We start from the raw sequence: 21,718 nt of genomic DNA, 5'->3' as shown, positions 1-21,718 counted from the left end.
TTGAGGTTGAGAGAATTTTATACAGCCAAACAGTAGGTCAGCTGTAAGCCAGGACCAGAGGTCAGGACTTCCTTTGCTTCACAACCCATAGCTATTTTATTTCTCAAGATACACATTACATTCTTCTCCCAAAGCTACTATGAATTATTTTTCACAACATTTGGCTACAATGTATAAAAAGACTAAGCGGTTACAAAGTTGCATGTTTAGTGCTAGACTTGGCAGTCCTGGGATAATGGTTGGACTCAATCTTCAAGGTCTTTTCCCACCTAGATGATTCTGTGATTCTATATATAGATTATATTGTATACTTTTGCAATTGTCTTCTGAAAACTGAAACATATTACACCAAAATTTCTCAGTCTTGTGTCTCCAGAAGGACACACAATAGAAGAAACAAAGAAGTGTGACCTTTTACCTGCCTTCTTCAATAAGAGGTTGATCTTGTGGCTGCAGAAAAGTTAGAGGTGCCTCCTAACAAACTCCTTGCTCTCAGAGGCCTCGTAAGGACAGAACAGGTTTAAATGGTCTAAATCAGAAACTCTAAAAGCTCAGGCAAAAGCCCACAGGCTTTTCTTTGCTCACACAGCACTAAATTACACACTCAGCCTTGCAGTGGAAGGACCCCTATCAAAAAAACATGTTCTACTCAACCAGAAGCCTTACTGCCATACCACAGCAGCAGGAGGAAAAAGAAATCAAAAAGGATGGGAGAACAAAAAGAGCTGTGGGTTTTGGGAAAAAAAAAACCCAACCAACCAAACAAAAACCAAACCCAAAAAACACCCAACAAAATTTGGATCAAAAATAGACAAAAGAAATTAAAATAAATAAGCCAGGCAGCTTGCTCCTAGAGCACCAGGATGCTGCTGAGGTCCTCTCACTTGTGCAAAGCCAACCATTTCCAAAGAATCTCACAGCAAAAAAGTACAAATGGAACCAATCCTGTCTTACTCCTTTTCCAGGAACACTAGGTGGTTTTTTGGGTACCGAGCATCCCAAACAAGCTTGTTTCTCTTACGTCACTTATGTTTTACATTCAGTTCACTGTTCCTTTTTTTTTTTTCCTGCAAGTGCCCTTAGGGAAGGAACAGCACTTTTACCCTTGTTTACCCACTTGTTTACCATGCATGAATTATCTCACAAAGAGGCATACTTATGAGCTGATCTGATTTAAGCCCCTTTGTTTTCAAAGAGTTTCTTAACAGCATTTTACTGGAATTTTGTCCTGTAAAACAGCATTACGATAGTTCCAGAAATACAGAGAATTCAAGATTACATCTGAAGTTTCATTACTCCCTCAAGCAATACCATTCACCAAGTAATACGAGAGAGCATCAGTGTGCAAAGCCAGTTAAGTCCCTTATCTCTGCTATGACCTACTTATTACATATTATTGAGTGTCCCCAAGTGTTTATAATTTTCTAGAGAACTTTTGCATTCTGTCTTTAACAGAAGCAGTCAGTTACACTTAAAACGTGCAACAGAGTCCAAACAGGCTGGCACCCTTGTATCTTGGGAATGGTGCTCCACCTACCTTGACTTACCAATTTAAAAGAAAAAAATGCTAAAAAAAATAATATCAGTGATACTTGCAACCAGTTCACAGTCACATTCCCACTTTATCAACTGCTTCAGACTCCACTTCAACTGCTTTAAGCAGTAGCAACTTAAAAACCTTTTCCCTGCATCAACAGCCCTGTTCCCTGACTGTATACTAAGAGCCATGAGCTGCACTAACTCACAGCGGTAAAACAGACTGAGGAGAATACTATTCACTGCAGATTATCCCTAATGGAATTAGTAAATTTCAATAACTACTCTTTGGAAAACCACCAGTAGGTGTTTCAGAAGGTGTAACTGAGCCTCCCCTGACCAAACAAATCTCTACTATGGGTAAAACAGCCCAGCCTGGGGAGAATCTATGTTTTCATTCCATAAATCTGTCAGAGGTCGCTTGCCTGGCAGTTAGTAATCCTGACAGTGAGGCTAATAAGCCAAGTGGTTCAGTGCATGTGAAATGAAAAGGATAGTTTTATCAATGTTCAAATATTAGCCACAAGAAATATATGATTAAATAGATTAATAATGTCTGTGCTGAACATACACAAATCCTTAGGCATGCCACTCTGTAGATATTGGAAATTAAAAAAAAAAAAGTGTTTCTTCAACCTTTCTCAAGGGTGGCAATTCTTATTTAATGAAGAATGCACACACACACATAGCCTCAAAACCGATGCCCACTCCGACAACAACATCACCAAGGTTCCTGCTGCAGGCCAGAGGACAAGATGAGGACAAACTGTTTCCTTGACTCCTAGCCTAGCATCCTCTGCTAGATCAGGCTGAATACGTGTTGATATTGCTAGCCAACAAAAACATTTCTAATGGTTTTCATTTGGCAGCTAGAAAATAGCATACTGTCACAAAGGGAGTTGAGAGTTATCCATTAAGAAAAAAAGCAAAGCACATTCTATAGGATTGCACATTTACACTGTGCAGACAGCCTGAAGTTTGTCCCAGAAACTTCCTAAACTCCCTACTATCTTTCCTCTCCCACATTCTTCCTCTGTTTGCCTGCATACTCAGCACCAACGCCCTTTTCTTGCAGTACCATGCATGTTACCTGAAGAACTGATACAGTGAAAAGCAAAGACACCTTGAAGATATAACTTATATACCTGAAAAATATGATAATAAAAATCATACAGCTTAGATTTGTCTAGACGCATTAGAATAACTCTCTTCCTTTATCCAGTACTTAAGCTTGACTTCTGTACTAGAATCCATGTTGAATATAAATTATATATTGGCCGCAAATGCCTGGCCCAGCTTTTAAAAACCAAGCTTGACCAGAACAAGAAAATCGATTACTAAAATGGAAGGCAAAAGAGGAATCAGTAAATGGTGTGGCAAGTTTTTGTTTCCTGAAAGATGTCTGTATAACAGGTCTGTATACATCCATCTATAAAAGCCTTTGTTCCCCGTTTCACAGAACATGCTTCTCAAGAGACCGAGAGAGACCAACGCATCTGTTTGCAATATAACCACTTCTACTGACCAAGGGAAAAAAGAAATTAAAAAAATCGCTATGCATGTGCTTCATAGAGTGACAAAATGGAATAAACTATTCCACAGATATCACATAAGTTGGCAGAAAACATAAAACAGAGCTAGAGAAAGCTACATTCTTCATTAATTTACTATTATCACTTTCAACACAACACAGTATGTTTAACAGATGACTGGTTTGCATAAACATGGATTAAATACTTAACCCTTGCTGTGGACAACACGTTGCCCATACTACAGTCGAAGCTGTTATCAGAAAACAAGCATCTGTCAAAGAACTGTAGCCCCCAAAAATATACTGCCATGGTGATAGATGCACCATTAGAGCTAATGAATGTTTATTTTAATGCAACATTTCTAAAGGTTCCTGCCTCCCCCCACTACTTTATAAATTATTCTAATTAAAGAATTATTTTGGGTGCTATGGTACAAGCTGGCTTATAAATATGATGCTGATTAATGTAAATGGATATATATTCCATTTTCAATATTCAAGCAACATCCCTGCTTATCTAGAAGACTGAATAAATTAATTAAGGAGATGCAGAAGGAGCCATCAAAATATTCCTCCGTTATATAAAATCTGAAACTTTAAAGTTATGCTTAATTAGATTAACTTTTATGTTTTTAATATGTAGACACAGCAAAAAAAAAAAAAGTCACATTCACTGCAATAAAGCCTAAACATAGAACTTTAAGAGATCAAATAAATGGAAAACTTCTTTTTTGGGGTACTTACAATGTGTAAGAGCTTTAGCACATCCACAAACCTAGCAGAAAAGCAAGAAAAAGCAAATGGTTACATTTTATTTGCCCAATTAAAATAAATTGAGTAGCTGTTAAGTATAGCACTGGCACTTACACTTTCTCTGAGCTCATGATCTCCTTGGCAATATGGTAAACCTTTGTTTTCTTCCCAGCTGCCTTACCCTGCAAATAAAATTGTATGTTATAGTATGCACCTACTAAAACTGTAGCTAGTAATTCCTCAAACTCAATGTAATAATTCAATAGTTATTTCTAATAAAAACGTTTTACACTGCTTTGAGATGTCTCAGATTTGAAATCTTCTGGCCTTTCAGGATGTGTGAGAAAATCAATTTAGCTTGTAGCTAGAAACAACAATAGTAGCTAAGAGTAGCTTTTGTAACACTATCAGCCTTTCTATTTAATTATTACAGGAAGCACTGAAGCCCATAGTAAATGAAGCCCTAGTAAGTGACAATTATTGTTTAGCAATAGTACAGATAGTATTTCTATATTATTTGACACACCCCCCACAGCACATAGCCCCCAATTCATACAGCAACAGTAACATCTGCAGTAAACTCAAGTGGGTTTCAGTAACATCTTAAAAGAAATACACTCAAAAGAAATACACTGGAAAAGAAGACAAAAGGAGAAAGCAGGGGAAAAAAAAATGACACTGAAAAGTCAGCTTCTGACAATCTATTAAAGGAGCTGCTGGAATAACTAGCAACCATACTGCAAAGATGTAGAAGTGTGAGCCTTGTCATCTACCTGAAACACTGTAGATGATTATCCTGGTTTTTACTGCATTTGGCTTTCAAAAATGAATGCTATTGTTCAACATCAGACAGAAGGAACAGGTATAACAAAAGGGTGTATCTGTCAGGATTCAGCTGTCTTTCCTATACAGCGTAACTCCTATGTACCATTTCCCTCCACATAAAACACCTTTCTCCATTACAGCTCTCATGGTTTACCATATGCTTCTCTGCTGCCAGCTGTTACCACATCTATTAGACATTCAGGCTTTCATTTTAATTGGCTGCAAAGAAAGAACGCAGACAAGGAGCACCAAACATCATAGGATATGCACCAGAAGTGCAGTGGAAGTCCCAGAGAGCCTGTATTGAGTATGGTAGTATAATGTTGGCATTATTTTCATAGTTTATCTAGAAAATCAGGTATCGGTGGCATTATATATATATATATGATTTTTTGCTTCATAAGCACTAATGTTGCAAGATTTGTCTGGAGTTTTAGCTCTTCTCCAAAACTATGAACAAGTCTCAAGAGCTGGAAATCAAACCACAGAACCAACTATATTCATAGGTTGGTTTTAATGATATTGTTATATTCAAATTAAAAAAAAAAAGTAAATTACTTCCCATTTTACTCTAATGCCAAATTAATAAAATTAATTTATAAATTTAGTAATTTGATGGCTTTATTTATTATATTCTTCATTTCATATATTACAAAGACATCTTCACACAGAGCTGTGATTTTTCTCCTAAAATTAAACTTATTTCCAAAAACCAGTCATATCTACACAGATCAATTCGATTCAGGTGAGATTCTAAGACCCATTCTCAGGCCTCCATACCTCTTTAGAAAGCACAGCTGACATGCTCCCTACAAGACTGAATTCACAAATAACCCAGTTATGCAGAGCAAGGTATCTGCCATCACTGTAGATGTGACAGTTGCAAATGAGATGAAAATTAGTATTTTCAGAACAAGATGCTACCGCTAAACAATTACAAAGTGAAATATCACAGTCTGTTTCAACCCCTTTTGAAAGACTTTTCACATACCAGCTGGCACTGAAAAGGCCACTTTGCATTTGCTCAGCCAAAGATTCTCTGGACCTTAAGAGTGTCTCTAATAGCAGATTGGGCGGCTATCAGGCATGGCACTGGGAAAGAACCTGTAAGTTCTCCAGCAGATAAAAAGCATCAAAACAGCCAGATGCTCACAGTAACAGAAAATAAAAACAAGCCTAGCTGATGACTGATGCAGAGACGGCTTCTTTCTCCTCTGCAGCTGCTCTCCTGTTAGGAAGTTGGTTGTTAATACCCAGCTGCCAGCTACACATGCTGCAGGAGGCTGAAGCAAGCCTATGAGCAGATGCTTCACAGCAAACACTGAATTACTCCATGAAACCTGCCCAAGAAGCCTCCTAATGGGGATGCTTTTCTCTAAAACTCTGTCATTAAAGGTTTAGGGCATTTCTATAGGCATTAAAGGTAAGTTAGCTTCTATTCTGATACAGTCCTGCTTAGTTTCACATGCACAAGCTTTTCCTTTGACTTTCTTTCCCTCCCCCAGTTTATTCCTCTCAGAAGATTTGGTTAAATGACACTTAGGTCTGACTTCATCATCAAGTCTTCTCTTCTAGCACTAAAACATCTCATTGCCCTTTTTTTTTTTTCCTTTTTTTTTTAACTTATTTATTCATTTCTTAGGAAAGGAAGGAAATATAACTACTATCAAAGGAAAGAGAGCTGTCAGGACTGATGCTGAGGCCAGGCATTGGTCTGTGAGCAGTCTGGTGCCAGGGAATCCAGGACTAAGAAATAAGAAAGTGGGTATCCCCAAGGACAGGGATAGGACCCCCAAAACTTCATTTCATTCTGAGTAGTTAGCATTGTTTTCCTGTTCCTCATTTGAGGAAGAAAGAAGATGAAAATAAGATGAAATATTAAAATGAAAATGAAGAAGAAATAAGATGAAGGTGGCCGGGTTGGATGGGGCTTTGAGCAACTTGGTCTAGTGAAAGGTGCCTCTGACCATCACAGGGGGTTTGGAACTAGATGATCCTTAAGGTCCCTTACAACTCAAACCATTCCATGATTCTATGAAAACAGGGGAAATCATTCAGAGCTGGCACTCACAGAAGCTAGCAGAAGGTCAGACCTTAACCCCAACAGTCAAGGGTGACTTACACTCCTGAAAGGGCCATAGAAGTGGCTCTGCAACCCTACAACAACAGGTCTTGCATGCATACACTAACAGTCTCTCCTCAGCACCTGAGCAGTGAATTAGGGAATTTAAATGCTGAAAGGCATGTTGAGCCCTTTGTGTTCCATACCACTGAAAAGGAAGAATTAAAAACTGCCTCCTGTGCCCAAGCAGTGATTTGGCAGGTTAGTATGTAGAACCTGCAAACACAAGAAAGCTGTCTGCACAGAAATGGTTACTGGGACACAGCCTTTGCTGCATGGCAAAGATCCTGGAATTAGGACCATCCAAGCAAAACTGCAGCTTCCAAGAGATTTTTCAGAAGGAGACATTGCAACCTTCACCTAGCCCCTTTCCTTGGACTTCAGCAAGGCTGTCAAATCAAAGGTTGACATTAAATGTTCAGTGTAAAAGACACTGTGCACTTGAGGATCTGTGAGGCATAGACAGCTTCATTAATAGGTATTTGCAAGTCTCAAAAATGAAGATCTTTAAGCACCCATCTGTGCATGTAGCTCTGTAAGATGGGCATGGTAGGCAGGTCTACAGCTCCACAATTCAGAAAAGGTTAAGAACAAATATGCCAGGCAACACACATTTTTTAGTGGGCTATTTCTAAACCTGACCTCTTAATATCAGGCTAATGTGCACATATAAGTTAAAATTTTAGAAATGTACTCCAACACTAAACAATAAAAATAACAAAAAAAAGAAATATATAAAGTTATGTTAATTCAATGCCTTTTATATGAAAATATCCCAACAGGTTACAACTTACAAAATAGAGCAGGAATGATTAATAACTTCAGAAGTTAAAGAGAGATACCTGTTTATCTTCTGGAGGATCAGGCTCCCCTTTGCTGGAATCAGAATTTGTGTCATCATCTTCATCAGAACTGTTCATGATATCTTCTTCATCTGACTGAAGATCTCCAATTACCATGTTTGGATGAACATGGTGTTCTTCCAAGGACCTAAAATTAAAATATACTTAGTCAACAAATGTAGTATAGTTTATTTATGTAAAAAGCCTTCTGTTTTACCCCACAATCAATGGCTTACTTGGTATCAAAACCATTGAAAACAGTAGCTGGTAGTCTGAAGATGACAACAACAGTGGTGGGCTTTTCTATTCTGGATTCATAACTCTGCAGTGTTTTATCTATGCTGGCATTGATATAATGCTCACTGACAGTGAGAAAAAGCCACAGTACCGTTGGAGTATTTATGTTATTCTTATCCATCAGAGTTTGCCTGACAGCAAAGTTTGATAAATCTATTTCCTTACTCCTATGTGCATATATAGTGCAACATTTGTACTGTGTGCCAGAAGGATAAAGAAGGATCATAGCTGTTTTGCTATCTTCTGTCTCATAGCATCAGGACTTGTTCCAGGCATGGTACTCAGGCTGGAGCTTTCCATCTGAAATTTTAGATGCATTTATTATGCAGGGTTGTTTCTCAGTGCATACACTGAAAAACTGCATCAGGGATAGCAATACTAACCATTCTGTTCAATAATTCTTTTATAAAAACACAAAAGCAGATCCTTTTGTGATTCAAAACTACCACCCCTCAGAGATAGACACCTTCCAGGGAACTGTCAAAGCTATAAAATATAACCTTATCCTGCTGCTGTACAATGATTACAGAGGTCTCTCTTCATTAGGTTTACCCACATTTGCAATACAGAAATTGCATGAGACAAGCATACAGCCTTCTTCCTCTAACTAGCCTCGACAACTTAGTAGAGATTTAAGAAATGCAATTTTAGAAGAAAACAGAAAAAAAGGTAATGAAAGATAATGAAGAAAACACAGATTAGAGGAAACAGAGCCTGAAGTTTTGGTAAAGTTACATAGAAACCCAGCAAAAAACTGAGCTCCTACTTTTAATCCCTAAAAATATCTGATAATTGCCAATTACACTGAAGCTGTGCCTAAATTCACATAAAAATATGCTGGAATGCCACAGACTTACTGTGATAGGAGCCAGAAGTTACCCTAGAAAACAAAAAGCAAATCTAGAAACCCTTATTCCCAAGATGCTGCAGTCAGCATAGATCTCACTGTGCTGATCAACACTTAATTTTGTGCAGCCAAAATCTCAGGGATACACACTTCTTCATATAGCTGCCCTCTGCCTCCCTACGCAAGGGATGATGATGTATGATCTTCTCTTTTTCCTAACTTTGAATCACAAGAAAGCAGGGATGGAGGGCAGCTATTTAGACCCACCACCTCCAACTATGATAGCCATCAGAGAGGAAACCTGTCAGTGTGGATCCCATGGGAGGTGGCTGCCACTAATCTGAATAGCAGAAGTAAGGAATACCAGCTGTGTAAGGATGCTCTGGCAGCCACAGCAAGTTGTTGATTACTTAACACTCAAGGGAGAGTTTGAAAAACACAAAATAAAACAAAACCCACACCAAAGAAAAAACACACAAATGCTGATCACAAATAGAAATATATTTAGAGATGGCAATGAGATATGTAGATAAGTTGGCTTGCAGACAGCCCTTGGTCAGCCATGAAGACATAGAAGATTAAAATAGCTTGCTTCTATTAAGACAACACAGGAAGGACTCAGGAAACACCCAAGCAGTTACTGTCTCCCAAAACTGAATGGGGTGGGGGGAGGAAAGAGACTGCAAAGCTCATCACTGATTTCAAACAAAATCTCGAGCCAAGACTGCAGCACCCAGGGTGCAGATACACCCCTATTTATTTCAATTTGGAAATTATCAACTTCACATGGGAAATGATTGGCCACCAGAGAGATGGGCACTGATGAGAACAGTGCAAGGAGTACACCAGGGATAGCTTCAGGAAGGCAAAAAAAGCGGCTTTTCACTGGAGCTCTTCCTGGCATGGAACCACACTAGTAGGACAATGAGACTTGCAGTTACTTGTTAACTTCAGCAATTCAGAAAACTTACCTATCTAATTCAGAGTCAAATGACCTGTTGGCCTGACAATGTTTATTTTAGCAGATGCCATTACATATCCTGTTATTTATAGATGACAAACATCTTTATTACATCTATAACATTACACATGGTAGATATATCCTCATGCTTTAGTCAAAAACTGCAACAGAAGTAACTACTGCTACTCCTTCCTTTACTGTATCACTCACAGTTTTACTATCCACATCTGCCATTGAATCTGTGTCTCATCTGGGATATTTTTCCCCCATTGCAACATATATTAAGCACTTTATCTCTAACCACTTTGGAATTCACTTTTTTGGTCCCTTATTTTACTTTTGTTATGGAAATTTTATTTACCTTTTTCCTATCCTTAGTATTTGCTTTTAACTACTGCTTTATTTTCCTTTAATTAAGATTCCTTTCCATCAAGAAAACATTATTTTCACAGTTGGGAAATCACAGATCTTTTGCCTAAGCATATTGTACAGGATGCCCAGGTCACAGATTCTGCTGTCATTTCTTACTTAAATTTTTGAGGGCAACTGAAAAGTTTTAGAAAACCTGCCCTTTAGGAAGTCAGGAACAAACATATTTCTAGATAAGGCTGTATTCTGCTGATGCAAACGTAACCCCATCACCACTGAAGGATGAAGATCAAACTAAATGGACTGTGTTGGTAAAGAATTTTCTAAGTGAAAGATTAATCAGCTTATCAAATAGAAAGTTTCAATGAAAAACCCTGAGCTATTAAAAATCTTCAACAACTGGTGATATAGAATGTTTAGAAAGTGTCCACAAGTGGCAGCCACTCACCATATACATTTTCTTCTTCCTGTGAATCACAACAATGTTAAAGCAGAAACCTCCTTTGCTTGCCTTTGTGGTGTGTATGCACCTACTATTTGCACAAAGGAAACTATGAGAGCTGAGAAAACCGTCTACAAAATCTTGCCTATGGCATCTGTTCCACCAATCAAAGCACCTCAGAGTCATCCCTATATGTATTTATCCTACATTTGCTCAGTTCACAGCCTAACATAGCCCTCTGGTTCTTCCACCAGGTACATTTTGTTGATTTTTTCTTTCTTTGCTTTTGAAAGAAAAAATATAGTGGATGATTAGATGATAAATGATCAAAAGTCTGTTCAAATCCAGCCATTTTCCGGAATAAAACAAGCCACCACTTCAGGGATAGGGTGCAATTCTGTAGCCAGGGGTAGATGCACTCCTGGTGGTATCTGTGGTTGTGTCCTCTCTTTCAGAGAAGATGGTGGCAAAGTCACTTTGTTAATCTGCCCTTATCAGCCATGTGCTGGAGAACACATGACTCTCCTTGGACTTACACCTTAACCTTTCATCATATACACTATGGCTTTACTGTCAAAACAGAAGGTGGTTTATTTACTGATTACTCTTCCTGTACTTTTAGCCCTGAAGTCATCTGTAGCTAAGTTCTCTGTAAGTTAACCCTGGGTGCTTGTGGCATTTAAATGGGTTTAGAAATAATAGCCAATCTTTAAATAAACAAAACCTTTTCTACAACATATCAGTTCCCCTTTTCCAAAATACAACATGAATGCAGTAATGGTTATTTTTAAGTAGCTCTTCTGAATGGTATTTTGGGGATACTGTGTACTCTCTCTATCTTGCTCCCTCTTCATCACGATTCTTTGTCCTGCCCACAGCAGTACCAAGAGAAACTTCTGCATTATCTGTCATGTGAAACACCATCAGTGCCAACTCACCGTGCTGCCCACTGAGTAAGAATATCTTGCTGTATCTTGTGAGCAAGTTATCTAAATATAGATGGGGGGGGGGTTGACACATAAAAGAAACGGATCATCAGTTTGCCTCAGAATGAACAGTTTATGGGGGATGAAGAACATACATTGTGCTCATTTTCCTAATGCAATAGTAAATTATTAATGAAACAAAACATGCCAGTCCTAGCAAGACGTACTGCAAGATAAACTGTCAAAACTTAAGAACTGCCATCAAGATATTACAGCCAGAAAAATATATCTTAATTAGCATAAAACCCTCTTACTGTCTTCAAAAGATCATAGAATGGTTTGGGTTGGAAGGAAACTTAAAGATCATCTAGTTCCAACCTCCAGGGACACCTTCCACTAGACCAGGTTGGCTCATCCAACCTGGCCTTGAACACTGCCATGAATGGGGCAGCCACGGATTCTCTGGGCAACACCAGAGTGACTCACCAACCTCATAGTAAAGAGCTTCTTCCTAGTATCTTCCTAATATCCACTGTCTTTCAGTTTAAAGACATTTCCCCTTGTCCTATCACTTCTTGCTCTTATAAAAAGATGACCAAGACTAGTTCAGACTAGCTTATTATAGAAGCTTCAAAATACACCTGAGGCTTCACTTCCAAGCAGTGTTGATTTACACACTGCATAGGACATTATAGCCTCAAGTCACAATTAACATTTCAGACTCAGTTCCTTATTTGGAAAGCAAACAGTATTTAAGCTTGACTGAGATGATTCAGAAGGATTCTCTACCGTGGAATGCCCCAACATTAAGTATTTTATAATATGATGGAATTAATTCAAGTGTTAGCATCACCATATCTACTAAAAAGCAAGTTTCCACAGCTCCAAAGTATTTGTTAAAATAGATTCAGTCACACTGCTGCTTTACACACATTTCCTTGTGTTCTTCATTATTTTTAGATGTTTCTTCTACTTCCATTAAGTAATCAAAATTATTTAGGAATCCTGAATGAACAGAATCTTGTACAAAACACTCTGTTAAATTCTTCTTTTCCCATCCTTTTGTTATTTTAAAAGGAGTGTCCATTCTACTCTGCTTTTTGTAGGAATGTTCCACCATCTTTATCGTTCTGTCTCTTCCTGCAGTATTTCACTGCACCTTTTTATGGGTGTTTTTGCTTGTTGATTTTTAAGAAAGCCTTCAACATAGTCAAAAATCACACAAACTGAAGTTCCTGCTCAACTAAAAAAACACACCCAAATACCAGAGCTCCAAAAAGAATACCCTACTATCATATTTCATCTCAAATCCTTTTTTGCATTGCTACAGCATTTCACAATCCTTTCACTGCTGCTTGCATCTCACTTTTCCCCAGAGAAGCAACAATTGCTAATGCTGTTCATCCTTTTCAGTTTTTAGTATCACCAGTCCCTGCAATCAATTTCAACAATTAAGGCATGTCCAGCTGCCCTTTTGAAGGCCTGAAAGCACACTGTCTCTCTGTGGAGGCAATAGCCATTAAGGTTATTTTTTCATAGTGCCTCATTACTTGTAACAGCTGTAGGTAAGGCAGCATGCCTCACTGACCGATTCCCTCAATGGATCCTACTTGTACAGTTCTGGGAAACCCCAAGGATAAAAGACTTAGAGAAAAAATAAGAAAAAAAAATGTGTTCTGTAGCTTATTTTCTCTTTTTCTATTTCCTATCTAAATTCAGAATCTCTCAAGGTAGAAAGAAGGGCTGTAAATATAGAAATAAAGTTAAGATCCTACAACAGTTTAGGAAGCAATCACCTGATTTGAGTGCTGAAGGTAACAGAAGATGCTCTTGGAGAGCCAAAGAAAAAGTGAAATTACTGCTTGATTAATAATTGCTTGATTTTGTTTCCTGAACTTGCTTTTGCTTTAATTTAATATTTTTTTACTTAAGACAGGTCAATGTCTTTATCTAATATTTATTTACTGCAGGTTTTCTGAAAAAAATCCAAGACAAATTCTAGAAAGTAAGCATACTTGACAAAGTACAAAGATAATAATGAATACTAACCATGAGCCCTAGTGAGCTCTTATGGAAGTCTGAAGAAAACACATGACTGGCTAAGTGATAAGCAACATTAATAAAAGCATCAATTAATGTACTTTTTGGATGAGTTACATTTTGCTGCAATACCACAGCTCCAGAACCATCCTTAAGAAGCCAACATCAGCGCCTGTTTCCTTTCTCAAACCAGCCTGGAAAGCAAAAAGCTGAACTCCGTATCACTCCAGATGCACCTGGACCCTAACCCATCTTACCTCATAGCTTAAAGTTCAGATTCTCTAAACAATTGTGACTGTCTGCCATTATAGCTAAAACATTCCCTCCTTCATCACAAGATAGTTTGGGTTGGAAGGGACCTTAAAGATCATCTAGTTCCAACCCCTCTGCCATTGGTAGGGACACCTTCCATTATCATGTTCCCCTGCTTTTCATTTCTCTTTCAACCATACTGGAGCATTAAGCAGCAAATACGGATGAAATACAGCCTGGACCAAGTGGCTTACTTATCTGAGTTATTCCCACAGCACCAGTCAGCTCTCTGGTTCAATGACAGATGCACAGATGGGAAGAGCTGAAGCTGAGATCACATCTCTTCTCTCTAGGTGTTGTGGACAGTGTGAGAGAAGGCGGCGGATGCTGCTACAGATCCCACAGGGCTGGCCTGGCTGCCAGCACTGGGGACTGGTTGCCTTATTGCAGCGAAGCTGCTTGGGCTTCAGTTTCTCTGCCAAAAATGGTGCTTTTTCACAGTGCGCAAGAGAGAGACAGCAGTGTCCTCTCAAGTAGGATTTTACATGCTAAAATTAAAGTTATGCCATTTGTTCTGCAGTGACAACTCAATGATTTTAATAAGTTCTTCATATTATTAGGACTAATAACAACAAAAAAGGCAACAGGCCAGGAGTTTTTAATGGTCTGATGCTAGGGAACATGACAGACAGTTAATTTTGATCTCCCTTTTATTTATATTTTTAAGACTGCTTAAACAGAGCCTGCCTGTGAGATTCATTAGTTCATTTTGCAAGCTATCCTTCAATAGCTGACATCGCTGAGGAATGAGAAACACCTCTATGACAGTCTTTAAACAAAAACAAGCACCACAAAATGAGAGGCAAACAAACTAGACCAATGAATCCATGATTATTTGCATCACTTATAACTGTTGTGCTATATTCCCTCCGGGATGGTTAGGGAACTTTAAGGATACAATTACAAACATAAACACTCCTCAAGAATCACAGCTAGAAAACCGAAACAACTGTACCCAGCTGAGCAACTACAATTGAAAATGTTCTGTGCACATAAGGTTGCTTTTTCAAATTGTAATTTAAAGATTGCAAGAATTGAAACAGAATTATTTTAAGCAGTAGCACATGTATTCTATGCGTGCATCTATATTTTTTCATAGAAAGTCAGGACACTTGATGACAGGGATCCACGGTCAAAAGAGAAGCTCAAGACATCTTATTTGGAACAGCTTTTGGTTCAGAGCCGCTTGTGCTTCAAAAGCTGCTGCTGCCCCCCAGGCAAAGGGCCAGCTGCAGCAAGAGGCCAGGTGGGAATGTGGGGTTTGCTCCTGCCAAGAGAAATGCCAGGAAGTACCGTCTTTATTTCTGTCTTTACCTGCTCACACCTGGGTTTTCTGGGCAAGAAGGATCTCATAAACACTGCCGAGAGCTGCCACCATATTTAGCCTGTTAGATCACACCACTGGCAGCTCTTTCTATACTTGGCCAAGCATGCTGCAAACTGCAACACCTGACTTGCTGGAACCAAAGTTAGCCTAGTGTTTGCAGCCAGCAGCATTTAGTTTAGCATTTGTTATCCTCAGGCCAACTCAGCACTTCTTTCTTTCCTCAACAACAAGAAAAAAATTAATCTGACTTGCACTCTAAGCAAAAAATAAGCAAGACATTTGTCATATGTGTCTCACACTTAATAAATCTTGGTGTTTTCTTTAAACAATCGATTCTGTTGGTCACACTACTTCAGGCACGCTATGGTCAACGCAGTCACCCGCATACTCCTTTGCACGACTTAAAGAAGCACAGTGTAAGAAAAGTGCAAACAGCTCTCAAATTACCTCCATAGTTAGCTGTGATTTGCAAACACGAGCTCCCGTGGCACACAAGGACCGCTCTCACCACAGGCAGGCTCCCATGCTCACAGGAGCGAGCTATCTTGAGCCAGAGCGTTTGTTGACAATTCCCCAGTTCCTTGGAAAGTTCAACATAAACACACACGCATGCTTCAGATGTTTCCACACTCACCATAGAAAAGCTGCATTTCAGAGAGGTCCAGTTCTAAAAGCCTTCCAAGAAAACTGGTGCCCATGGTGTGCCAGTTCAGCTCCCGAGCAGCATGGCACAGCTGCAGAGACAGTCACATCGCCCTGCTGCTGCCTGGGCGGCCCCAGCAAAACTGCCAAAAGGACAACATGCCGATGGAACAGAATATAATCCAAGAGGATACACGGGGACAATCTCCAGCACTAGTACGGGAGAGTGAAACACTGCGGCAAAAAATGGGGATTTAAACCTCTGCCAGGAGACTTGTACAGGGGAACAAGTCACTGCATCAGTTCTTCCTGCCACCACCCAAAGCTGTGAGGGATTACCTGCCTCCCAAGGCAGCTAAAGAAGGAAGTCTGCAGAATTTACATCTTCTTGCCTTCCCTTATCATTAATTCTCATTTCACAGGGAGAACTGCAAAGTTTATGGCCAAGACCTTCGGAAAAAACTCCTGGCATAGGATTGATATGCAATGTAAAACAAGAGCATCAAAATATGGCACTCATTTACAATCAGGACTTGCTATTCTAACTTCCCTCACTTCACAGAACAGACCCTAGGGGGATCAGATGAAAAATAACTTTACTTCCCAGTCACACACACACACACACACACACACACACACACACACACACACACACACACAAGAAAAAATACAATTTGGGCACACATTGAATAGACTTCTAGAAAACTATAACCAAAATGAGACAAAATCTCAAACCAAATGCATCAAGTAGGCAAGAAGAAACTCAGACCAAGTGAGAACAAAACCTCCTATTAATACCCATTTCAAGCAAAGCAGATTTTACCTTGTCAAAGATACCATGACACTCCAACATCTAACTATTTCTGCTCCACTACAATCAGAGTTAATGGAAGGCCCTAAATACTTTCGATATTGACTCATCATTATTGCTACGATTTTGGAGTGACTTTATCCCTGAAATCAGGGCTGTAATACCTCTCTTCAAAAAGTTGCTAATTCAACTAGAAATAACATGCAACCATTTCAGTCCATTTTTTTGCATGTCAGATACCTAGAAGATGACAAAAGAGATAAATAGCAGAGTACTCAGAAGGTAGTGACTTGGATCTAAAATAAATATGGAGAGACTTAACTCTTAAACACACAACGGTATGCGCAAGGCCTGATGCAGCTTCCTGAACAGCCTGCCGGATAACATAGGATGGAATAGTTTGGCTGAGAACAACCCAGCTGGCTGTAGGGAATAACTGAGCTGCTTGCAAGATTTGACTTGTACTCTCTCCTCCTCTAATCTTTTGCACAGAGTAGAAAAACAATGGGATTTAAACACTGTTTCTAAACTATTCAGTACAGAATATCCAACCCCAGAAACAATACCACTGGGGAAAAACAAAACCAAAACCACTAAACCCCCCTGAAAAATCAACTGAACTCTGCACAGTAGAAATCACTGAGTCATAGGCTCAGGTTGTAGCTATCAAAATGGCAGTTTTGGTAAAAATTCCTTTTAATTTATTTACATGCATCTCAAGAGATTATTTTAGTCCACTTCTGCTTGAGTGAAGCAACTTCATAAGTATGAAGATATATTAAGAAAAACTTAAAATTTGTGTAAACTTAACATTTTTATAAGAAATCTCTTGGATTCTAGCATCTAAAATAAAATCTACATTCCTTAACCTAAAATTTTTGTAGTGCATTGAAACAACACAGCTACGTAGTTTTGTAAGGCTATTCCTTAAAACATCTTTAACTGAATCAAATATAAATGTTGAGTAAATAAGGCATATAAATATCACTGCTGGCACTTCAATGAAATCTGAAGTTAATATTTTGATTGCTTTCTTTCAACATTTATTCTATGCCACCCAAAATCTTACTGTTGTGCATATACAATTACATTAGACCTTGCTGCAGTTAAAATATCACCATACAAACTAGAGCACCGTGGAGCTTCACACATTTCTTGAGCCAACACTGAAAATAACTCACAGGAAAAGGCTCTTGTTGAGCATATAAATGGGTCTTTCATCAATTTTCATGTCACATTTGACTTCCCATTCTATATTTGAGATATTCTCTGGAGCTACACTTCATTAACCTGCAATTTATACCACAGTTCACAATCAGAGACAGAACATGAGTGTGGGAGGCCAGGGAGAAAGACCAAAATACAGTGATGCTACGTTAACTTCGCTTCCCCCCATCTTAAGGAAAAGGAAATGCATACAAAGAATATCAAAATTAGTTAAAAAAAAAAGAAAAACAACAAAACCAAACCAACACACACACAAAACCCCCACAAAACCATAGCATTAAAGAGGAAAGAAAAAGTGTTGGAGATTCATCTATAAAAATGCATGACACCTGAGTTCCTGTTATCCATACACAGGGGGGCGAGGAAGAAGGCTGAAGGACACAGGGTTTTATGTGTGACTTTGCTTACTCCAGGCTCCTCCACATCGCTCTAAGTCACCCTTTGGCTGAAGGCAAGAGCCGACATGCTGAGCTGGGGCAACGCCACTGGGAGGAAGGACAAGGACATCCTTGTATTGTACCGGGGGGATCAATGACAACAGCAGAGTTAGGACATTTTTGCCATCTGTGCTGAGCAGTTCTTAGGTGGGAAACAAAGGATGGCGCAGTTTACCCTCAAAATGGCTCTTTTAATGCATATGGACTGCATGTGCGCCAAGGTTAATGTGATGTCATTTTCTAGATTGCACCGGAGTGTGACAAAAGTAATCACCAAACCTTTTGGAGAACAGCAGAGGAGTTTGCCTAGCAGCCGGGCAGCACACCCCTGCAGTGATGTACCTCATTGCCGGCACCACTGTCAGCTTGTTCCTTCTCATACTCACAAGCAAACCCAGCCCCAACTACACCTGATAAAAGATAAAGTCAAGAACTCAAACCACATCCATTTTTATGCAGCACTTGTAATACATCTGATAAATTAGAAGTCTTTTATTATTGCACCTCCAACTCTACTGAAAGTTTCCATGTGCTGTGCCCTTGTCCATCTGCATAACCCACCTCCTTCCTTCACAAAAATCAACAGGGAGCCCTTGAAAACAGGGATGAAAGAAATAGCAAAGACAAAAATTCTCTTTCATAGCAATGTTGGAGATCTTCACAATTGGTTTTATTTCATGTGACCTTTCAAACCTTTTCAAGACTGGATTGTATACTAGAAAAATGGACTAGGCATTGGAAAAATGCAGTCCTCCAACTCCTTTCTCTCCCTCATTGGAGAGGGAGAGCATCAGACCTCAGAATCTTTCCCAGTGTCAAAACAGATTAAATCAGCACATCTCAAATGTGTTTGGATGAGAATGTGTCAAGATTTTTTTAAAGCAAGAAAATTCCTATTTATTCTGATTTTTTTTTTTAAGGGCAGGGGGCTAGCATACTTCTCCCAGATTACTTTAAAACACTGAAGTATTTTCTCAGAGTGCATATCTTCTAATATATGCATTTTATTTCATGTTGTATAACAGAATCAACTGTAAAGCTGCACAACTGAAAGCCAGCTCAATCCTAAGGAAAACTCCTTTTACTGGAGAAGCAGACCATGGAAACACTGATTTGCATGAAGTTTCCTGCAAGGAAAAAAAGGAAGACCCAAAACACCCATATGCTTTCCTGAGCAAAAGTTCACTGCGAGTCTTTCATGTAGTTGCATGTGCCACTCCAGAAGTATAAAATAGCTAGCCTAACACTACGAAATAAAATAATTCCAAACCTATTGCCAGTGATTTGACTAACCCTTGAGGAAAAAGGACCTCTGAGAGCAGCTTACAGCCCCAGGATGAGGGTGCCACCATCTGCATGCACCCAGTTCTGTCCCAAAGTCCTTGTGCCAGAACACCACTATTCCCAAGCAACACTACTACCACTTCTCACCAGTATTTCGATTTTGCACTGACTGGACCCTGATTAGACACCCCTAACTTCATACAGAATCTGGCTCTTCACAGTCTGCAAAAGCAAAACATAAGAAGTCAGTAAAACAGCATGTCTGGTAGCCAAGAATTGCTTTGTTCGTTCCCTGCTCCAGAGCACCACAGCTGTTACAGCCAGTTAAGCTTTGCATTCAGCCTGGCAGGGGACAGGAAGCGGAGACCTGAGCCATCTGACTCACTCTTTACTGACAAGCCCTCAGATTTGGCACAAGCCTACCAGCTGTATAACATGTATGTGAGAAAGCAAGGTGGGGAGGGGAAGGAAAAAAGAGAGGCTGAAGGAGGCAGAATACAAAAAGAAGGCCAGTGATAACACATGACTGAAGACAATGAGGACTGATAGCAAACCCAAAGAGCCCATTATCAAAGCTATACTATTAAAACCTGAGGTACAATTGCAGAGAAATAATTCAATGTGGAACTAAGGGTGGCAAAAGCCAGCTGGAAACACAGGGGGAGACTGGAAGATAGGACGAGCCTTTAGAGGTGACGGAGGAAAAGAAACCTGCCTTCTTCAGATCAAAAACTAATCCATTATCATTTTAAGAAGCAGATGAAATAATAATGATAATAATTAAAAAATGTACATACCTGGCCTCTACTTATTAGGAAATTAGATCTCTAATAAAATTCAGTGAAAAAAAAACCAAAGTGGTTTTTAATGCATAAATGACACCTTCAACACCTAAAATGTATTTTGTGCATTCAGATCTCAGCATAAGTGCTTGAAAACTGTTTTTAAACACTAATTAGACCCTGCAGTATTTTATTAGTGTTTCTGAATGGGAATTTTGCAATTGCAAAAAAAAAACCCCAAACCCTTCCCTAAACACCACATTTATTTGGTGCAATATTGCTCATCGGAAGCATGTCTCAACCCTAACAAAGTTCAGTACATCAAAGAGAAGCATGTATCAAAGCAAAGCACTTAACCACACAGATTTCAATACTAAATTCAATATTCCAGGAAGGCTTTCATGCACACTTAATTGACCTCTGGGGACTCAGCCACCACAGCAGAATTTAGTCCAGAAAACTAAACTTACGTTTTGCACTGAGATGCTCATTTCTGGAAAACCAATAGATTATTGTAAATCAGCAGGGGTGGGACAAATAGGAAGCAGTATTTAATTAAACCAGCATTAAGATTTCAAGGGATTATTGTCACATGACACACACCCCCCCACCCACCCACAAGCCCTTTCCAAAGAAAGATCCTAGCTGGAAACACAACACAGCTACAGATTTTGTCATAATCAATTAGCAGTCATGTACGTTTACACCATCTTGAAGGAACACTGTCAAAAGTACCCAGTAAATACAGTATGCTGTTTCCTGAAGGGTGAAGGAGCAGACTTACTCCATCTGAAGTGCAATTGTGTTGCCTAGAACAACATTACAAATACCAACAGGAAGCCCGCAAGATCCGGAAAAGTTTAACTTTCTGTTTTCTGCAGCATGACAGATGTTCCAAGGCACATTCATTGTTCCTTTGCATCTTTAGATTACCGGACAAATATACACTCAATTGTACTTTTAGTTTAAAGGCTGACGTGAAGTAACTCAAAAATCAAGTGGTGAGCAACAACTGATACCCACCATTAATAATCCAGGCTCATCATTTGCATTTAAATCCCTGTGGGGAGGCCTAAGCAATGAAAGGTACCTGAATTTAATAAGACACATGAAGTTCAGGTAAGACTGTCAGAAACTATTACTATTCTCCACTAAAGCATCCACCAGAGGGGATCAGGAGGAAATTTCTCAGTAACCACTAAAGCAGTGTGTATATTATGAAAATTTCATCTCTTCCTCCAGAAAGAGATATAATATTGCGTAGTAAAGACACCATCAAACTCTTCTGGTAATGGCAAGCCTAGCATTCAAACTTAATATACTGTCTATGTGCTATTATGACGAGAAGCATAGGCAATCCATCTACGAATTTCTCAGAAGAACAATCTCATTTGTACACTGGCTT

General features: G+C 39.1%; 1 protein-coding gene across 2 annotated transcripts in view; it reads right to left on the bottom strand.

Annotated features, from left to right (window-relative positions):
- Positions 1-21,718, bottom strand: part of FGD6 (FYVE, RhoGEF and PH domain containing 6) — a 69,552-nt gene that overhangs the window by 32,917 nt on the left and 14,917 nt on the right. For both annotated transcript variants that reach the window (XM_061351265.1, XM_061351264.1), the window contains exons 3-5: positions 7,610-7,757; positions 3,935-4,002; positions 3,812-3,842 (exon numbers count right to left, since the gene is read on the bottom strand). In XM_061351265.1, coding sequence (XP_061207249.1) covers positions 3,812-3,842; positions 3,935-4,002; positions 7,610-7,757 — 247 coding nt within the window. The remainder of the gene's footprint in view (positions 1-3,811; positions 3,843-3,934; positions 4,003-7,609; positions 7,758-21,718) is intronic.

Source organism: Neopsephotus bourkii, unplaced genomic scaffold (genome assembly GCF_033783945.1).
Source record: "Neopsephotus bourkii isolate Nb327-2 ecotype Australia unplaced genomic scaffold, CSIRO-AGI_Nbou_v1 NB_567, whole genome shotgun sequence".
In the NCBI taxonomy this organism is placed as follows: Eukaryota; Metazoa; Chordata; class Aves; order Psittaciformes; family Psittacidae; genus Neopsephotus; species Neopsephotus bourkii.
This window is presented reverse-complemented; position numbering and strand designations above follow the sequence as displayed.